Source organism: Agelaius phoeniceus, chromosome 4 (genome assembly GCF_051311805.1).
Source record: "Agelaius phoeniceus isolate bAgePho1 chromosome 4, bAgePho1.hap1, whole genome shotgun sequence".
NCBI lineage: Eukaryota > Metazoa > Chordata > Aves > Passeriformes > Icteridae > Agelaius > Agelaius phoeniceus.
This window is the reverse complement of record NC_135268.1, coordinates 37,768,423-37,788,344: the sequence shown is the minus strand read 5'-3', so window position 1 is coordinate 37,788,344 and position 19,922 is coordinate 37,768,423. Positions and strand designations below refer to the sequence as shown.

Sequence of the window (19,922 nt, the reverse complement as noted above, 5' to 3'; positions counted from 1 at the left end):
GTCAACGGAGTTTATATCTGTAACTTGAGAAGGCAGAGGAGAATGCTAAAATCTCTTTACATGTAGCAAATCATGCTTTTGCTTCATTCTTCTTCACTGAAATTTCCCACTGCATATGGAACTTATTCTAATTTAGAAAACACAGTTTGACCCAGTCCTATTAAAATAAATCCATTATAATTGCTCAATACAAGTTATTAATGCTTTTTTCACAAATCACAAGCATTTAAAAAACAAACTGCGCATGACAGAGCCATTAAAGCTTTCAGCCATTTATAAGCTTCATAAAATTGCCCATCTGTCTGAAAGATGCATGAGCTCAATTTGGGAAATCAGCACACACAGAAAAGCCCCCAAAGCTGACTGAACGTCTGGATAGCGATTTCTGAGAGCAACAACATTCCTTTTCAAGTTAATCAAAATTATGATTGCATTTCTGTACAAGAAGATTTGTAACTAGACAATTCCATATGTCACAAATGCTTCCTGTGAGACCCTGAAGATGCACATAGCAATGAACAAGACATTGCATTAAGTACACTTTGGATTTTGACTGCACAAAATAAAAATCTGCATAAACATATACAATACTAAACAAATAGATGCTTTTGGCAACAGGGAATCCATTTATTCAGAATAAATAAATTAAATAAATAAAAATGATGGGAGAACTGCTTGCGATTATCCAGGAAAGAATCATCAGAAACAAATACTGTCAAATTATGTACTGGGTTATCTCAAAAGAAAAGCATGAAGATGAAATTAATATAAATGAATTTCAGCTCTCAGTACTCTAAGAAAGCATTCTGTAAGCTTTTTTGTTATTGTTTATTCATTTGTTTTCACAGAAATAGAATATACCAGAACTTGAATGGAAATTCTTAACTGTTTTACTCCATCAGCGAAGCAAGGTCAGAGTACCTACTAGGACTCCTTAAACGTGTTTGATTTTGTCAGGGTTACAAAAAAAATAGGGCAGGACAAACCTTTCTTTTTCACCTATAAAGCTTTAAAGACATTCATCTGCAAACCTCATTAGAGGATTGTTCTTCTTTCTTTAGAATGTGTTAGGATTTGTAAACTAAACACTTGGTAGCAATCCTACATGTAAGAATCAGTCTAGAAAAGACAAAGGCACGTAGTTTGGGGACAAAACACAACAAAGAGGCATTTAGTTAGCAATCAAATCAATATTCTCCCACTCATCTCCCAGGGAAATTATTAGAAACTATTTATACCCCATATCTGACTGCAAGGACTTTTATAGATCTTTTAGTAAAACACAGTGTTTTTATACCAGAATTCTGGGTTTAAAACTCTCTTATGAGTGACAATCATAATTCCCTGCTTTGATAATTTCACAGCTTTCCTTGCACCATCCACATTCTTTTTCCCCTCTTACCTTATGTGAAGCTCAGTACCAGTGAATGAACAGGAAAACAACCTCTCTTATGTTATTGATAATATATTTTGAATATTAGCAGGTTTCAGGCTCACCCATGATATGCAAACAGGAAAAAAGGACAAAACAAAATACATTTATAAAACAGGAAAATGAAGTAAAAGGTTTTCTGGAATTATTTTCTTAAGGATACATTAAATGTAGTAGCTAAGGATAATACTATTGCCTATTCCTTAAGGATGTTATTTTGCTTGATCATTACAAGCTTACTTGAAAGTCTACATTCAGGAAAGGTGAAATATATTTTTAAAGTCCACTTAGATGAACTCAAATGTTGCAATTAAGGCAACCTTGACTGTAACAAACAACCATTTTTGGAAAGATGACTACTAGGATGTCAATTCGAAAGTTTGTCACACTTTATTAAACTTCAATGAACTTTGAAAAGTGAAAGTTGCCATCTCTTTTTGTGTACAATGAGAAGATAATGAGTTATTTAAAGATAACATTGAAGCAACAGTCATGCATGAAAAGGATCATGAATAAATTTCAATTTTAAATTAAAGGAAATTTTCGAAATAACAGAGAACTAGTATTTGGCAAGAATCCTTTCTCTTGATACTACAGAAAAATCTAGTTTATTAGCTTATGAAAAACAATACTTTATAAGATCTCAGGCCTATTCTGATTCCTAATAACAAAGCACCACCAAGAAGAGAAAAACTTATCAGTTTGAATTTGATCAGATGGAATGTTTGAAAAAGTCCAAAGCAACAGACTTCAGCTTCCATCCCACATTGCCTTTCTGCAGGTTTTAACAGTGATTATTCAGGGGATATATCATTTGAAGACGTAAAAATTAGTTAACATCTCCATTACACTACTCAGTGAAGTTGTGGAAGTAATACATTTGGAATACTAGTTAAGAATTGCCTATTGCAAATAAGACAAAAAAAATTCTTAAAGCTTATAAAGAGAAATAAGAAGTTAAGAAGAAACTTAGAAAAGAAGAAATGTAAGGAAATGTAAGAACAACATCTCCTCAAATTTTTCCGAAACTAATGTGCATCTTTGCCACAGTTCATTAACTGAAGCTGAAGAAGATAATTGTGAGCTAATTGTTCAAGTCTCTTGTCAAGTTGTTTAGTCTATTACTGCAATGTAATAATGCTTTTTCAAGTGGAAAGTAAACAGCTCATGTTTCAGAGAAAAGCCAATGTAGATACCTATGTTTATGCAGAGTTAGAAATTTTCCTTCCTGTTTACAAGATCAAACTTGAGTATTCCACATGAGGAATATTAAAATAATATCACTTCAGCCATAATTCAATTTGACCCTAAGGAAATGTAAACCCAAGCTGAGATGCATAGTAGAAAAATTTGCCACATGAATAAATGTGCTTCTAGTATTACAAAATTATTCAGAGTAACTAGACTGTTTTAAATCCAGATTTACTCCAGGTATCTCAAGAACCACGCTTGAAACAAGCACGGCATAACAGTTATTGGACTCTGACACCCAGAGAACACAATCTTGCTAAGTGCAGGCTGCTCATTAGTTCCCATCTCAAGAATTCCTCACATGTTCACAAACAAAAGGGATGCAGTGTGGAGGCATGATATAGACCCAGCAAGCATTTCATAGGGTGGGCAACTAAAGATAGACTGACCAATTTTGTAGAAGGCAAAAGCTTTGTATTCTGACTCCACACGTACTCAAAAGTACTATCTTTTATAACTGATTTGATCAACTATGTGAAAAGTAAGAATTTGTTTTCATATTAATATTTTCATCAGTTTTCATTTTTACAGTCAAGTTGTATTTGAGTTCCCTGAGAGCAGGCAGCATTGGGATGTGGGAGATACTCCTAAATTTATCTCAATGCAGACACATTCTCAATTCTGTACAGATAAAGTGTAAAACTTCAGTTATTTGAAATTCTTCCCACCTCTGACTTTCTCATAACGTGACAATACTTTTAGTCCAGCAAATAAAATGCATTTTAAGATGAGCTGCAGTTGCCTTCAAAATGACCATTATTCTTCTGAGCTGAACTCTCACCAACCTCAGGCCAACCCTTTCTTTTACCACGGGTAAAGCCATTCTGTCAAGTCAAAATGCCTTCAGTAATGAAACTGCTACTGCAAGGTACATCAAGGAGCTGAAGGTAAAATCTTGTACTCTGTCATTTCAGAAGAAAAACCCCACAACAGAATTTATAATGTTAAATTATCAAAACTGAGAATGTCGAGTGAAGAACAGAAAACTTGGTATTACAGATTCATGTCAGGTTACTGCAACCTATGCACATACAGGTTTTAAGTTGTACTTTTTACAGTGATAGTATTTTGACCAGAAGCAAGTCCAAGTTTCATGAAATTCAAGTAACTGAGTGCATTGTAGAGGAGATGAAAGAAGCATTTTATGGCTCAATATCACAAGTATAAAAATGTAAATCCTGCATTTAGTTAGATCTCTAGTCAATACAGTCATCTTGAAATGGAATTTGTTTCATTTTCTATTTGGCCTCTTCCTTTTTTTAAATCACTTTAAAATGTGAGGCTCACCTTCATATAGGCTTATAAGTTAAGATTTTATTTTTTTTCTGATGTAGTATACATGATGCAGTAATACGTTAATATTAAGGTCAACATTACTTGAAAACTTTGCTGATTAAACTCTGCTCCAGGAAGGTTTTGCTTATGCTATCAGTGAAATGAACAGGGCAGCTCAAGTTGCTGGGGTCACCCTGGCTTCCAGGATGCTGCATTAAGCAAGTAGAAAGCCACTACAAATTCTTCACTAAGCAGAAAACATCTCTCTTTACCATTGTATAATCACTTGATTGTAGCAACAGGCTTCCCAGCTGGTAAGGCTTTGTGCCTCAGGTACAACTATTTGCCTACAAACCTAGCAGATTTATATGTACAGTCACCCTTACCTTCTCACAAATGATGCCTTACACAAGCTATGCCTAACACTGCAATTTTTGGAGACATGAGCTTTCATCATACAGACACTTTCTGTCTTTAGCAAAGCTTTCCTATGACAAGACAGTCATTCATACAATATAAAACTTTCCCTTCCCTTTTGTCAGAAAGTTACATCTAGCCATAATCTGAAGCCAAGCATCCACACATTTGAATTTCAATGACGTGTTACAAACTGTCTACAAACAAAATACAGGGAATTTCCACTTCACGCAATAGCATGTGTTCCTTCAGTGGAAAGTGGTACAATCTGATAGTCTGATAGAGTTGCTTTGCTTTTAGCACAAACTCTCTTCCTTTACCATTATTGTATAATATGACCAATGTAGTTTACAGAACTACAGTTTAAAAAACCCCAATCACACATCAGCTCATCTTCCATGTTCACAGCAAAAAACCACATTATGGGCACTGAAGTTCATTGATCAACTACAGCTCTGACAAAGTAAACACAAGTTGCTTTTGCACACTGACTTCCATGTTATTAAACTGGCCTATTCAGAGGTCTGACACAAACCATATGGTACCTGATAGGAGACAACATGATACTCTCAAATGAATGATGCAGAAAACAGACCTAACCAAGGGGACAGATACAGGAGAACATAATAGACAGCAATAGGAGAAGGGACTGGCTCATCAACATGAAGGAAAATTTCCTAGTTTGTCATTTTCTACCAAAAAAACAGTTCATTGCCATTGACAGGAACTAGTTGACCAAGAAGCTGTAGGCTACTAAGTTTTCAAATTCCTTTTTTTCCCTTGGCAGATCTGAGGGTTTTTTTTCAAACTAAAATACTGCCAAATAACTGTTACTGCTAATAAATTTTATTGTTGGTTGTGGCATTGTTTATTTTTTCTTATAATAGGTGCTGTACTGGTTCAAGAACTACAGGGTAAAGTCAAAATCCTTTGTAAGTCAAATTTACATTCATGGGCATATACTGTGTTAGCAACAGTTTACAAGTCTGACTATGATAATAAAGTAATTAAAACATAAAAAGAAATGAAAGTTGATGTACAAATCTATCATATGTTGACAACCTACATGAACTGTTAAACTAATGAATTATGCAAATCTATGTTTCCCCAAAGTTTTAAAACATTAATTAGAATTTTTAGTGTTCCTCTGTAAATGCAAGATGTTCCATAACTGAACCAATGAAAACTTGCTTTCTTTTTCATTTTGCCCTTTCCTTTAAAACTGTTGCCCATATTCTGCTTCTTGCCCCTTTTCAGATATCTGTATGCTGACAGACTGACTTCAGAGCAAACTATGTCAACAAGAAACACCCAATCTTTAATATAAAACCTGCAAACCCATCCTCCCCACCTTTCATTTCAAACAACCTTCTCACAAACCCCAAAACCTTCCCAGAAAAAAAAGCCACTTTCAACAAGGCTCATTTTCCCAGGAACCAGAATCACAAAACTAGAGCTGCACACAAAGCCACTGCAGATAATGACACAGAGGTGTTCTGGTACCTCAAATATCAAGGCTGATTTTCTGTGGTAGGTTACACTGAAACTGATAGGTCTTTAACTTTGAGTTTGAAATACAGGGCTTATATGAATCAGGTACTGGATCTGCAGCCCCAAATCCATCACAAAATCAGAAACACTTTGCACGCTTTAGTATGCAAAATTATGCACATCATTAAAATGTACTCTTACTGTATCCATAGCTTTCTAAGGCAAGCTAAGTAGAAGCCTATTATTTTCCTCTGTTTTATAGTGCTTGTTAAGTGACAATGGATTTATTTTACATTTATTAGAGCACCTATGAACTTCAGATTCAGCCCCCTTTCATCTCACCAGTCCACCAACATTCTGCCATTTGCATTTACAATATAAATCAAAGCTGTTATTTTTGCTGAAATGGAGTTCCACTAAATCAGACATTTTTCTCCTACCTGTTGGTTCACCATTTTAAATACAAACACTCTCTATAAATTACATGAATAAAGAAATCTTGCAACTGTGTACCTATATCTAAATCTACATTTTTTTTGTCACATGTAACTTCTAATATTAATGTAGTTTTTTAATATTAAATCTGTCCATAACCAAATATTGCACTTTCATGTTTCATAACATTTCCTTACCTCCCTCATAATACCAAGTTTTTATTCTGCATTATATTGATTTTTAAAGATGTGCAGCTTTTCTTTTACTTTTTTAACATCCAAATGTCATAATTTATGCGGAATATTATGCATGAACTATCTAAAGATTTAGGTTTTGATCATAAAAGCAAAAGGAGTGCATATGAATAAAATGAAGGCACACAAGTTATTCTGCAGATGAACCAGCAAACTCCTGGTATTAAGCGGTTCACTAAAACATTTTCATCATTTCTTATTAAAAGTTTTATTCAGTGCATTTCAGTATTTATACTGGCATTAGTTTAAAAAAAGGAAAAATGCTGGAGCCTTTTTTTAAAAAAATCTTTTACACAGCTTTCATATTTCTTCTTTTCCTCATTTACTGCTTCTAATAGGAACTGACTTTTCATAACTTCCCAGATGTTTGTAAAAAGGAACAGCAAGATTAATAGAAAACTTTAAAGAAAAGTGTTTGCATTTAATCACTATTTTTAAAATACCATACACATGATGTTTAGATTGCTAACAGAAAACTCTCCCCTTATAATATGAAGTCATGGAACAAGAATAGCATACATATTAATAACATTTTTACTCACTTTAACAACATACAACTGATTTCACTAAATAACAGCCATTTGTCAGCTACATGGCATCTGCAGCTTCATGAAGAAATTATACAATAAGGAAAAGGGATATGAATTTATCACTAATCACTATACTGCCTCAACACAGCAGTAAACTTGACTTGCAATGATTCTATGAGTTCTGACAACTGAACATACAAACTTAATTTTTTGCCTAATCTAGCCTCAATATCTTATGCTGCTTTACTCCTATCAGTCTTAGAAAGGTAACTAAACAGTAAAAGAATCTGCCACTTCCTAAAAACAGGTTATTTTATGAACTGGGAGGGGACAGAGCTAGATATCAGTCAACATTTTCTTAATATAAAGTAATCCAACTCTATTGTGTGTGACCACCTTATAGAAGAGAAAAAAGAGCAAAAGAAAACACAATATAGTCTCAGTTAAATAAAATTTAGAGGATCACAAATACAAGAATTAAACCCACTTCAGGTGTACCAAAATTATTCATCTGACCTGACCTCAAAGTCAATGTTACTGAATTCAGAGCAGAGACTGCAGCAGATTTTTCTTGTGTTATCTCTCTTCTTAAAACATACAGTACCCAGTATGATAAAAACTGGCAACCATTCACATTTCTGAACTTTACTTTAATAACACCAATAAACAGAAGTAAATTATTTTAGCAGTACCACACTTCTAGGTCCAGCTTCATGTAAGTCTGCTTTGTAGATTTCTTTCAGGTTTTCAAATTGATATTAAACACTTTTGTTAAGCATTTCTATGCTATATGAACTACTTCTTCCAGCTGAAAACTGTTCCACTGAAAAGTCAGATAGCTTTATATAACTGGAAATGAAGACTATGGAGATTTTTATAGTGTTATAGCAATAATATTTCTTTCAGCAATCAGCAGAAACTAAGTTAGAGCATGCAAGTAAGAGCAAGAGTCTGTTTACTGACATTAATTATTTTTCTAATAATCTGGAAGTAGATAAGCTTTACAAAACACTAGCATATTTTAAAATGCATCAACTGTAGCAATTATGTTCTTCATTAAAAAATGCTACAGTATCACCATATTGAGCAAGCACAGCCTCAATAGCTGCTATTTCAGCCAAAAAGAAAAAAAAAATGGGGAGAAAAAGAAAAACAGCTTTTTTACTTGTCAGATACCTCATAAAACCAACTTACAGACTTCCCTTTGAGTTGTTAACTGCTAGGAAATTGTTAGCCTGCAGAAACAGCCTGTGTGTGCTGTTTTACAGGTCTGATTTCCAAAACTTTCATCTGTGGTCTAGATTTCATAAACATAGAATAGTCAGAACTGTACTCACTTTACAATTTCACTTAAATTGCATTACAGATCGAGAGGCAGTTCATCAAAGGACATATTGCAAGTAAACCAGCAGATATGAGAGGGCAAGATAGATGTGTGCAGCATTTATCTTTCTAAACCCTGAAATATCAAGTTAAAAAAATCTTACAAAAATGGTTCTGCTACTGCAGCGCTCTACTAATATTTCTCTCACTCACCTGGGGGCTTCTTAAAACAGTAGGTCAAAAAACTGCTTCTCTAAGTTCCTAGCTGAGACAAAGGTTTTAAGTAAAACATTAGCTAAGGTTGCAATTCTCTCTTTTGCTATCAGCCTACTCATAACAAAGCCAACATACACACCAGCAACCGATGTTTCAACAGAAACAGAAAACCTAGCCTGCAAAACACCAAAGTCAAAGGTCTTCATGCTTAAACTTCTAAGGGATGAACTGAAATTGGAAAAAAACCCCCAGCTCTATTTCCTAGTTCTATATCCTTATCATGGAGGAATTTTACCTAAAGAACTGTTAAAATTAATTTTAAGAACTTGAGGCATTAATTTTTTCCGCTGCATTCAAGAAGTGATGGTAGCGTAAGACATTAAGTGATTGACATTTTCTTAATTTTACTATATATAAATGATGTAAAATTTGATCAACTATTCCAAAGCATTTTTTCACATTTCATTCAAAAAAGCCTCATTTCTCTGTATGGCTATTTTGTACTAGTACGTTAATCTGCCTAGCTCAATAAAATTCCAGAATCAAAAGCCAATGAGTTGCTTCCAAAATGGTCAAAGGTGATGTATTTTCAGAGTAGAAGAGAAGTGTAGGGAAATGATGAAATACTAAAATTTGCAGTATTTCAGTAATAACATTCAAAATACAACATTAATAAAGCCTAATTAACAGTTGACAGTCTCTCCTCCCTTTGACACGAATTTCAGTACTCGTGCCACCTAGAACAAAAGCATCTTATAAATGCTTATTCCTGCTAACAATCAAAGGGTACTTCAAGGCTGTTTTTGTGTCCCTTTAGTTTCTCTCTGGACCACACTGCAGTGTAAATTTCAAGTTAGAACAAAAGCAGCTGGGCCTTACCTCTGTCACTGAAGTCATCCACCAGGATGATCTCTGCGATCAGGCTGTCCGGGGTGCGGTTGATGATGCTGTGGATGGTGCGCAAGAGCGAGGTCCAGCCCTCGTTATGAAACGGGATGATGATGCTCGTGTTGGGTAGTGCCTCCAAGTACACCTTGTGCTTACAGCTGCAGAGGCAAGGAAATAATTGTGTAAGTATACTGAAAATCCGAGTTGGCATGTCTTGTCATCCATTTGGGCCATCCAACCAACATGGTTTCTGGCATAAAATCCAACAATGCAATCAAGCAGTAATTTCATGTGAAAATAGCTGGATTGTTTAAAACATATGCTTACAACACAAAAGAAATTGGAACAATGACAGAATTTAAGTGGAATGAGTGAAAAAAAATCTAACTGTCTGGAATTATTTTCTTTCACTGAAAACTTTTTCCTGTAGTATGAGAGATGACATATTTTCTATGACATCATTTACAAAAACCAAATCCTCTTATCAAAAAGAATTCCAGAGCATAATATGAAGCTAATCTGAAGTGATCGTTTGGTCAACAAAGAGATAAACTCTAGAAAACAATTCAGTGTTATCCTGGGTGATACTAGCTTACAATACAACAAACAACATCCACACATACAACTCCAACTTTGCATCTACAGATCCAAAATGACTGTTCCTATTAAGTATAGACATAAAGCAACACAATTCTGGAAGTGAAGACTTATAAACAAGGAAATGTAAACAAGCTTTCATCTTTGAAAGGAAAGCACCGTACACTCCACATCTTAATTACACAGCGGTTATGGAATATCCATGCTTAACCTGACTGTTTTCAATATTGAGTTTCTAACACATTTCGAAAAGAAAAAACATAACATTCAAAAATAAATAATGGCCATGCAAATCAGTGTCTCCTAATATCCAAAAATATTTTATGACAAATATTTAGATTACTGCAACTGATAGGATTGCATCTTTCATGTTTTGTTGAAAAAAAGAAAAAAGGAACACATTCCTCTGTTGTTAACAAAGCCTGTCATTTTCACCTCTGGGGACAAATCAAGTGAACGATTTCTCATTCCTCAAAAGAAAGTCACATCCTGATAAAGGTATCCCTAGAGCAGAAACCTGTCAGCTTTGTAATAAACAAACAAAATTAAAAGTTTAGCCCTGCAAATTCTAGGGTTAAAAAAAAAAAGTATAGATATCATTGCTCCTTGTTAGAAAGTGTAACTATGCATATCAAAAACTGCTACAGAATAGTTTTGATTTACATATATTTGCAGCTTAGTTTGCATTTCCTCTTTATAAGTGTCACTTAGAAATCAGTATTTACCAATACACTATACAGCTACCACACTGATGAAATGTTCCAAAGAAATAATAAAAACTCATAGCTAATATAGTTGTATTTGCAAAATATTAACTGTTACGTAGCTATAAATAAACTAACTAGGTTTTAGATACTTTACTAAAAAAAAAAAATTTAAATTTGTAGTTCAGACTTTTCTTACTAAAACCCAGTGCAAATTAATTTAATGACAAGTCATTTTCTGAAATAACCACTGTGGAAACATTTTAGTAAGCAGCTTGCTGGTAAAACAGACATGCACATTGGAAAATGAACAGATGCTTTGCAATAATGTGAAGTTCTGGAGAAAGCAGTGCTCATTATCTAGTGACAGAAAAGTCTAAGTATGTATATTTAAATGTTTTGTGAAAAAAAGAAAATCCACTGCAGCAAAAGAATTTAGTAGAATTTTTTATTCTTATCTGTAGGAAGAAGTAGAACAAATGAAGTCCATTATTAATACGTAGTTGTTTCAGATAGCAAAATAAGAAAGCCACCTACCAAAACCAACACCTATTGTTGCCAGCTGTCTGTCAACAGTGATGCTTCTTGGACTAGAACAAATGCAACTAACAGACATACATGGAACTCTCCCACTATTTTTAAAAGCAAAAGTTTTTCCTTCAGCATTTTTGACTCCTAGTAAATATGATTTCAAACTAGTAAGTTTTCATCTCCATAAAACCCCAAGCCAAGCCAAAAAAAAACAAACCAAGCAAAAGAACTTCACATATGTAAGACTAACAACTTCTAAAGAGTAAGAGGAAAAAAAAATACCCAAAACACCCAAACACATCAGAATGCCATTTATTTTTTAAAAAGTCAGCCCTCCAGTACAAGATAACTTTTGAAAGCAGTTGTACTGAAATTTGCATGGTTAATATTGTAACCTTATGCATGTAAGGATTGGGTAGGTCATTAAATTTGGATATTCACATTGACAGTGTCAGAGTAATTGCATTATGTTAAAGTGCTGAGAAGGAGAAGCAACACTGATGGATTTAGTCTACAAATATTCTATTCTTCCTGCTGAACAGATTGATCTAAAACAGAGCCACACTTAAAAGAGGAAAGCATCTAACACTTTCTTAAGATTTCTCCATCATTCAACTTTGACCTTTAATCCTCATTTACATTTACTTTTGATTGCCATTGTAAAGGTATATGTGAATTGATTTCTAGCAAAAGCCACAAACCACCAAAACATTCTTTTGTGCTTTTTTAAAAAAAACTGGCCAGATTTCAAATTCATAGAAATGAAACCTTAAACTTAATCATTTTTGCTAGGTTTCATAGCAGTGCTTTACTTGCCTTTCTTCATCAAGTGGAATTCTGCTCATTTTTAGCCCCTTGCTCTCTTGTCATGGGACTCTAACAGCAACAGATGATCACTGTCTTAAAAAGCCTTACATGAAATCCATTTTATTTGAAGTTCTATTCAACGTGGTCCATAGCAGAGGGTAGCTAGCTCTGTGCTCTGATGGGCTGCAGGACAGAGCTGATGAACAGCTGTCATGTTCAGAAAAGTCCCAGGAACTGCAACAGAGATGCAGTTAGACCTCCACAGCTGAGACACTGGATGTACCATGAGAATAAAGCTATGTATTTTCATGAGGATAAACATATATAATGCATGCACCATTTGTTCCAAGTCCACAAGTGTGCTTCTTCATATCCTGAGTTTTAGAAGTGATACAAAAAAGGCTACAAAAAAGACTACTTAGAAGCTACAGACATTGCTTCTTGTTTTAAAAGGGAAATTCTTGAGTCTCCAAAGAAATGAGACATTGCAATTCAAGATTCTTACATATTTCCTGAAGAATACACTATTATCAAAATTCACTAAAATAAAAAATAAAGCAAGGTTTGCTGTAGACAGGAAAAAGGCTACATATAAAAGATTACCATAACCTCATATACATTAGGTAAAACTGTCTAAATTACGGTAAAATGAAACTGAACTGACTACCTACAGAAATATTTAAACTACTACTGAGTAAAATAATATTCTTCCCAGAGCCTAAAAATTTCGGTGGAAAACTCAATCAAACTTGTATCAGTTCAGCAAATTATCGTATTTATAGCACACATGAACTCCAATTGTCATCCTCCACATAAAGAAATTGCAAATAACTTGCACACTAGGTGAATGCAGGCTTTATGTGGACAGTAAGTATCATTCAGGTAGTTTGAACGGCAGAATGAAGTGTCCAAAGAGCACAATGACTTTCACTGAGGCTTGAAATACTAGAAAATCTATAAAGGCCTGGAAATAAATCCTAAAATCAATACTCAAAAAAGGTTAGTAGATTTAAGATGGACAGATAGGCAGTTCAGCCAGCTTCAGTGAAGTAAGGGTTTGCTCCAAGATGTAACTCAGTGTAGAAAAGATTGCAATGTACCTGATGTCAATCAACATCATTAAGCTCTCCTCTTAATTATGAAATCATAGCTCAACTGATAAAGGCAAATATATACTGTACAGCTTTAGTATCACATCATATTTTGATTAAGGAATTTAAAAAGAAAAAAGAATCAGAGGGGAATTGAAAAATGGATACAAATACTAGGTCTTTCAAAATAATTTTAATAGGAACTTATTATTTGCTATTTTTAGCTTGTTTCTATCAGGACTAGTTTTTTGCCGTAGTGACACTTTAAACTGGATTAACTTTTAAAATAACATATGAGGACTCTGCATTAACAAGACTGATTTAAATAGCAAATGATGTTGAAGAGAGGTTATTTGACTCTGTTAACTCAATCTACATATATATTATAAAATAGCTTGTTTGAATGAGCTATATATTTGTATAAACACACAAAGTTTCAAAAGAAAATCTTGTCATGATATTTTATAATTTTGGGATTGAGGGCAGAAAACTAAATCAGTCTACCTGAAATTAGGATAACGAACTGATTTTTCACTATGTCTTTGATCACTATAATTTCCATGAAAGTGTTTTCTCTAATCAGCCCTGGCTACATATGTATGCTCATCATTCCCATACTGATAAGAGGATAAATACTTAAGGATTCTAAGAACACATTATTTGACTAGTCTTTCACTGTTTTCATTACATTTTTCCTCACTTTTAATCCTGACTTCCATACTTGTGTTTCTTCAGCTAACCAAATAGCTCAGTCCAGCAATATTTTTAATGTTTACTGCTTGAGGTGCCACTCATTCACATTGCTCAGAAACCTCACACTGTTTTCCTCAGCTAACCTTGTTCAGCTACAGGAATAACGCAGCCTCCTCTTTAGAGGCTGGTAAGTGATCATTTACAGAACTGGAGGCCTAAGTGCTCAAGGTTTGATGCTGTCTTCCATAAATTATTCCAAGAAATCCTGATCAGTCAGCTTAGCTCACACCTATGCTTGTACCTCTAGGCATGTGCAATGCCACACCATCAGCACCCAATGCAGTGTACCAGTAAACATCTGCACATCCTGTGGCTCATCCTAACTGAATAGACCCAGGCCTCCAGTCTTCTCCAGAGGGTGAATTTGGGATTGTTCCTAGCTCTACAGACTGCCAGACCAGGCTGGTGAATTTAAATAGCTTGCCCATTTCACAGCCAAGACTGGAATCCAGCAACGTATGGGCATGTTATCTCTCTTGCCCTTTCACCACACAGTCTCATCAGATGCAAGCTCTTCTCTCAAGAGCTGTAAAAGGCAGTGGCCTTCAGAGCTTAGTACCTGTAATACTGACCTTATGGAATCCCTTACCAATACTTTCATTATTGAAGACTGGGAATCCATTTTATTGCTGAGCTCCCCAGTAACACATTTGACCACACAAAACAAGGGAAAAACCTAGCTCAGCATTATTCCATACAGCAAGTTAACTATTAAACCAAAATGATTTCCTTCTATAATGTAATCCTATTGCATGCTGGTCCTGTCATACAGGCAAACTGGGAAGAGTATGCCCATTGTCGTCTCTAGGTGAATTTTTTTAATTTAAAGAAAGTGTATAGTTTAAATTTTGGTATTTTTACACCATGCACTCATCCTAGACACTTAGAAATGCAAAACTGTTCAGAAAGAGTTCAGTCAAGTAACTACTCACCTTTTGGTTGTACTTTTCCAAACAAATGAATGGCTGGCACCATTTTTATGGTTAAAATATTATTATTTTAAGCTCTTTTGAAAACAAGGTCATTTATTTCTAGAGGGCAGTATCCAAATGCCTGGATCAACAAGTTGGGTGGGGCTAAGGAGATGAAGAAGCAGCAGTACATATCTGGGACTCACAGCAGGAATACTATTCAAGGGGGTGAAGAACCTGACGATTGAAAGTAGAAAAGGAATCTACTTCGCAGAAGTCTTTTCTGCATAATCTTAACAAAATACTGCAGACTGGCCTTAGTAATGTACAACAGAAGCTTTCCTCAAGATGTCTCTCTTTTATTGCTTTTAAACATAACATATTTTAGTGCAGCATGCTAGCACTAGAACATCATGGAACAACGCTGAATAATAGGTTCAGTATCCAAGGTTGAAAAACTGAAAATTTCTTGGCATAAATGATAGGTTTCTTCAAGCTTATTTACTCAAGTCTTGAGTCTCAGAATAACTTCTGTGTTAAGCCTGAAATGTCTTGGTAGATACTTAGCAAGAATATAACCATGATAAGCAACCTTCACCCTGCTAGTTAAGTAGCTCACACCTGTATTTTCTTACTTCAGTTATGACATTACCGTTCAGTGCAATGTGAGTTTAGAAGAGGACATGAAAGGAGCATTATGCATTGCCACTGAACAAATACACAGAATTATTAAATAACACTAGCAACGTGGACTTTGCCAAAAAGTATTTTATAAATGCCAACACTTGTGTAAAAAAAATAAAAGAACCCAAACAACCAAAAACTTGCATCAAATGATGAATATGCTGATTAGTTAAATACAATGTCATTTTCAAGATGGTAATGAATCAAAAGTTATGAACCTTGAATTATGCTTTCAAATATTGCTCTCCTTGATCAGTTTAGTCTTTCCATGACATTTCAGAACTTAATACCTGGTATTTCCTATCATAGAATATCCCTACATCATTAAATTAGTCCCTCAGAGACTTCTGGATGAGATTTTTACAAACAGAGGCCTGGTCTACCAGTGCACGAGCTGTATCCACATTGTGAAGTTGTACTTACTGCTTTGAAAATCAGTCTCTGCCCCAAGAATCTCCTTCCTCTCTCCCTTCTATTAGAAACTTAATTAAGCACTAATCATATGAGATTCAATTTTGTAATTCATTACTGTTTTGGAAATCAAATTACTTTATAAAAAAAAAGGTAGAATTTATCTGAAAATAATTTCTACAGTAAAAAATTAAATACACATAGTTGACAAATTAGAACTTTTCACCAGCTTTGCATGTTGCTCCTACAGTTTGGTTTTGGAGCTGGGTACTTGGAATTCTAGGCTTATGCATAGAAACAACACACAGACACACCCTGCAACTTGCTTTAAAACATACAATATCAACTTTTTTCTTTTGAGATACAGAATTCTTCTGTGGGGTTGAAACAAGAATCAAAACCAAGTTTCTGCACAAAATAATCTTAGAGTTGGCTTCAAAGTTGCATGGAGACTTTCAGAAGGTTAAGAAAATAGCCAGAGATTGCTCCATTTCTGAAATTTTAACCTGCCTGAGGAAGAAAAAAAAACTGTTCCAGAAACACCATGAAGCTATCTGCAGGAGGCACCTTTAAAACACAACCTGAAAGGATGACTATTCATAAAAAGAGTAGTGAAAAGGAGTTAAATCACACTTATTTCTTATTCAGTACTAAAAATCCTAAGACTATTATGATTTCATTTTGTATGTTAGCCTACTCTACTGGGCACAAATAACAGTATTTTTTTGCTTCAAGGAATAAGAGTTCTGCTTGCTTCCCTGATAACTTTATATTTGGGGGGAAAAAATGTCCTCAGCACATGAGTTTAAGAAAAGATGCAGAACTTCCAAATGATCCCCCTTTACAGCTTCACAGTTAACAGAAAGATGCAGAAATATACTGCCTCTGCAGAAGACAAAATGAAAGAATATAGGCTTCTAAAATGATGAGAAAGGAGAGCAGTGCTGACACCATTCCAGCCAATTGACAGCAAAAGCTGATTCATAAAAGCAGCAATTTGCTTGACCCTGTAGACATATCAACAATGTTTTATGCACCTAAGAGATACCACTGGCAATGCTCTGGTCAAGTTACCAGGCTCTGTGCCTTCCAAACACATCAAAAGCCTTGAAAATTGCCCTGATAGATAATAACATAGGAGAAGTTAAGTGTCTCACAGACATCCCTTTGCTGCATTTAGGAAACAAAGCAGCAGCCTACTACTGCAATTTCTGGATCATAAAAGTAGCCCACCTCTAATTTTCTTCTCTTATAGGAAGTGCCAGAGAAAGTTAAAGCAAAACAGAAAGATTTTCAAGCTTTTTTTCCCCACTGGCTTTGTCAGCTCTCGCTCTCTTAACTAAGCTGCTTTTTCAGATCTGACCTTTTCTTTGACTTTATTAAAAGAAACTACAGCACCCACTGGGCCCCCAGGTAGTGACAAGACCTCTATAAGCTACCAGAACAAAACATTTCCCAGTGAAATTTACATAGTAATTGTCCTAGCATGTCAAAGTATTCAATTTACAGCAACAAGCTTCAGTCACACCATGTTTCTGTTCCAATCTAGTCTTGTCAGCTGAGCCTGATTAAGTAGTGATAACTAGTAATTTCTCCTGCTATTTGACAAGGCTGTAAAATTAGCTTGGGTGTGAGCTGATGGCAGGGAAAGTAATCTTTATTTTCACAGTGACTCACAGCTGGGAAGCAAGCAGGCATTACTGCGTATGGGCCTCAATAAATGTCACAACACTTTACTAGAACAAATAAACCTCCTCCAAAACATAAGTAGGATTTTCATGAAAAAGAAGAAAAATAAATTGTACAGTAGAAATTGTTTGTGAAATTGCTATTAAATGCACTATCAATATGTCTTGGGAACTAAGGAGGCAAAGGCCTGTGCTCTATGTAGACTTCCCTCAGCATGGAATGCATCAGAACTGATGGAGCTGAATTAGGTGCTTGTTACTATATGTCAAATTGCCTCATTTTGGCCTGTCATGTACAGTTTCTTCAGTAGCACTCTCTGTCTCTGAAGAAATCAAAGTCTGAATTTGCCTTGCTTTGTCCTTCAAACCAAAAAGTTCCTCTAACCAAGGGAAGAGCCCAAGAGTCAGATAAACTATACTGACCTAAAGCATGTTTATGTTTACAGTTTTGTTTTATGATACAGTGACTTCTAAAATCCTCATCACTTATGGAAAGATGTTATAAATTTTAAAAATTCATTAATATATTTAAAGAAATTTATCTATGCACCATATGTATTAAATCTAGGAGGCTTGGGAAATAATACATGTAGTCATTTTATACTATCTCAAAATTCCTCAGTAGCAAGTGCACATAGGAAGGCACCCTAGTACTCTAATTATATTTTAGCTTAAACCTTGCACTTTGTTACCTGTGAATTCAAAAATAACATCATACCAATTTATTTAATACATACACAAGCAAACACCCTCAAAACACTTTGTTATTTCTCTGATCTTCTCTTTAAAAAAATCTAGTTAAAATTCATTAATTCAACCCTAGCATACTTATCTGATTGTCTCTCACAAGTAAGGCCAACCTCAATAAAACGACCATCAATAACAACCCTCTATTTTGAGTTTAAGGTCATTTTCATGGCTGAAGAAGAAACAGGATTAGAATTCAGGTTTTTGTCACTTCAAAGTGCATTTTAAAGCAAACTACTTCAGGAAAAAACCAACCTGTGACATTCAATTACCCTTTAAATTTCCGTTCCAGAAACCCTAGTTATCTTATTACCACTTGCCCTTATACTCCAAAGGCACCCCATAGGCTTCTAGGAACCTTCTAAAAGCTCAGCCACTCCTCCCTCCTCAGCCACTTCTGCATCAGTCCTCAGGTACTTCTCTCAATTGCTGTGATATCATTCAAAGACCATTGAGAGGCGCCTCAAACAGAGATCAGTTCCCTCAGCATTCAGGGGAACATCCCCTCAGGCCCATGGACTTACTATTGGCTTAAGCATAAAATACGTAATTTTCAAAGACAGTCTTTCTGTGATTTACCACATCACTTCACCTCTCCTTTTCACTGCAATTTGTGGTCAGGCTTACACCTCTTAACACCGTCACCTGTACACAATAAAAGAGATAATGGGCAAGATAGCTAGATCTGACCAGTGTTTGTAATACTGAAATCACAGCTGGTAAACAAGGGAACAAATGCTGTGAAAAAGCTGTTGGGCCTCATGGACCACGTGTGCCAACAAGATCGGTAAATTCTCATGTCTACTACCACATCCTGTGGCCAGCACAGCCTTCAGAAAATTTGAGCTCAAGAAGCTTACTCACAATCAAATCAGGCAAAATACAAGTTGTTTTTCCATTCCAGCATTGCTGCACATCTGCTGTCCTTTATTACTTGAGGTGCAACAGCTAATTGTGTTGCCACTGAGAATGTACTGCCAAGAATGTACAATCTTACTGAGGTAAGGTGTACTGAGGCTCTTCATAAAACTACTATATTAACAACATACATCATCACGTTCACCTATGAACTTCAAAGATACAAAACACCAGAATATCCCCCATTCGACACAAATCTTAGCAAAGCTGGATGTACTTTCCAATTTTACTGTTGTATTATTTGACAGTTAAAAGTTCAAGCTTTAACCACTGCCAAATGCTAATAGACTTGGCTATCCCAGATGTACAGAACTGGCTGGAGGGTAAATATTCTTCAGAATTCCTGTCCCCATTAAGTTTAGATTTCACAGTTATGTTTACTGCAGCTTGCTATCTTCTCAGCAGTGTGGGAGGATTTACTGGAGTCTAAGTAACATGCAAGGCATCTAAATACACGAGAACTACTTCTCTCCTTGTGAATAAACAGATTATTTCTTTTATCAAATAATTTTCAGTAAACAGAAACAGTCCCATCAGGCTTGGACTCTCCCCACTGGCCTATTTAACA

General features: G+C 35.1%; 1 protein-coding gene across 6 annotated transcripts in view; it reads right to left on the bottom strand.

Moving 5' to 3' along the window:
• GALNTL6 (polypeptide N-acetylgalactosaminyltransferase like 6) overlaps positions 1-19,922 on the bottom strand; it is a 539,467-nt gene that overhangs the window by 229,934 nt on the left and 289,611 nt on the right. For all 6 annotated transcript variants that reach the window (XM_077177323.1, XM_077177322.1, XM_077177325.1 and 3 more), the window contains one exon: positions 9,504-9,670. In XM_077177323.1, the coding sequence (XP_077033438.1) occupies positions 9,504-9,670 (167 nt within the window). The remainder of the gene's footprint in view (positions 1-9,503; positions 9,671-19,922) is intronic.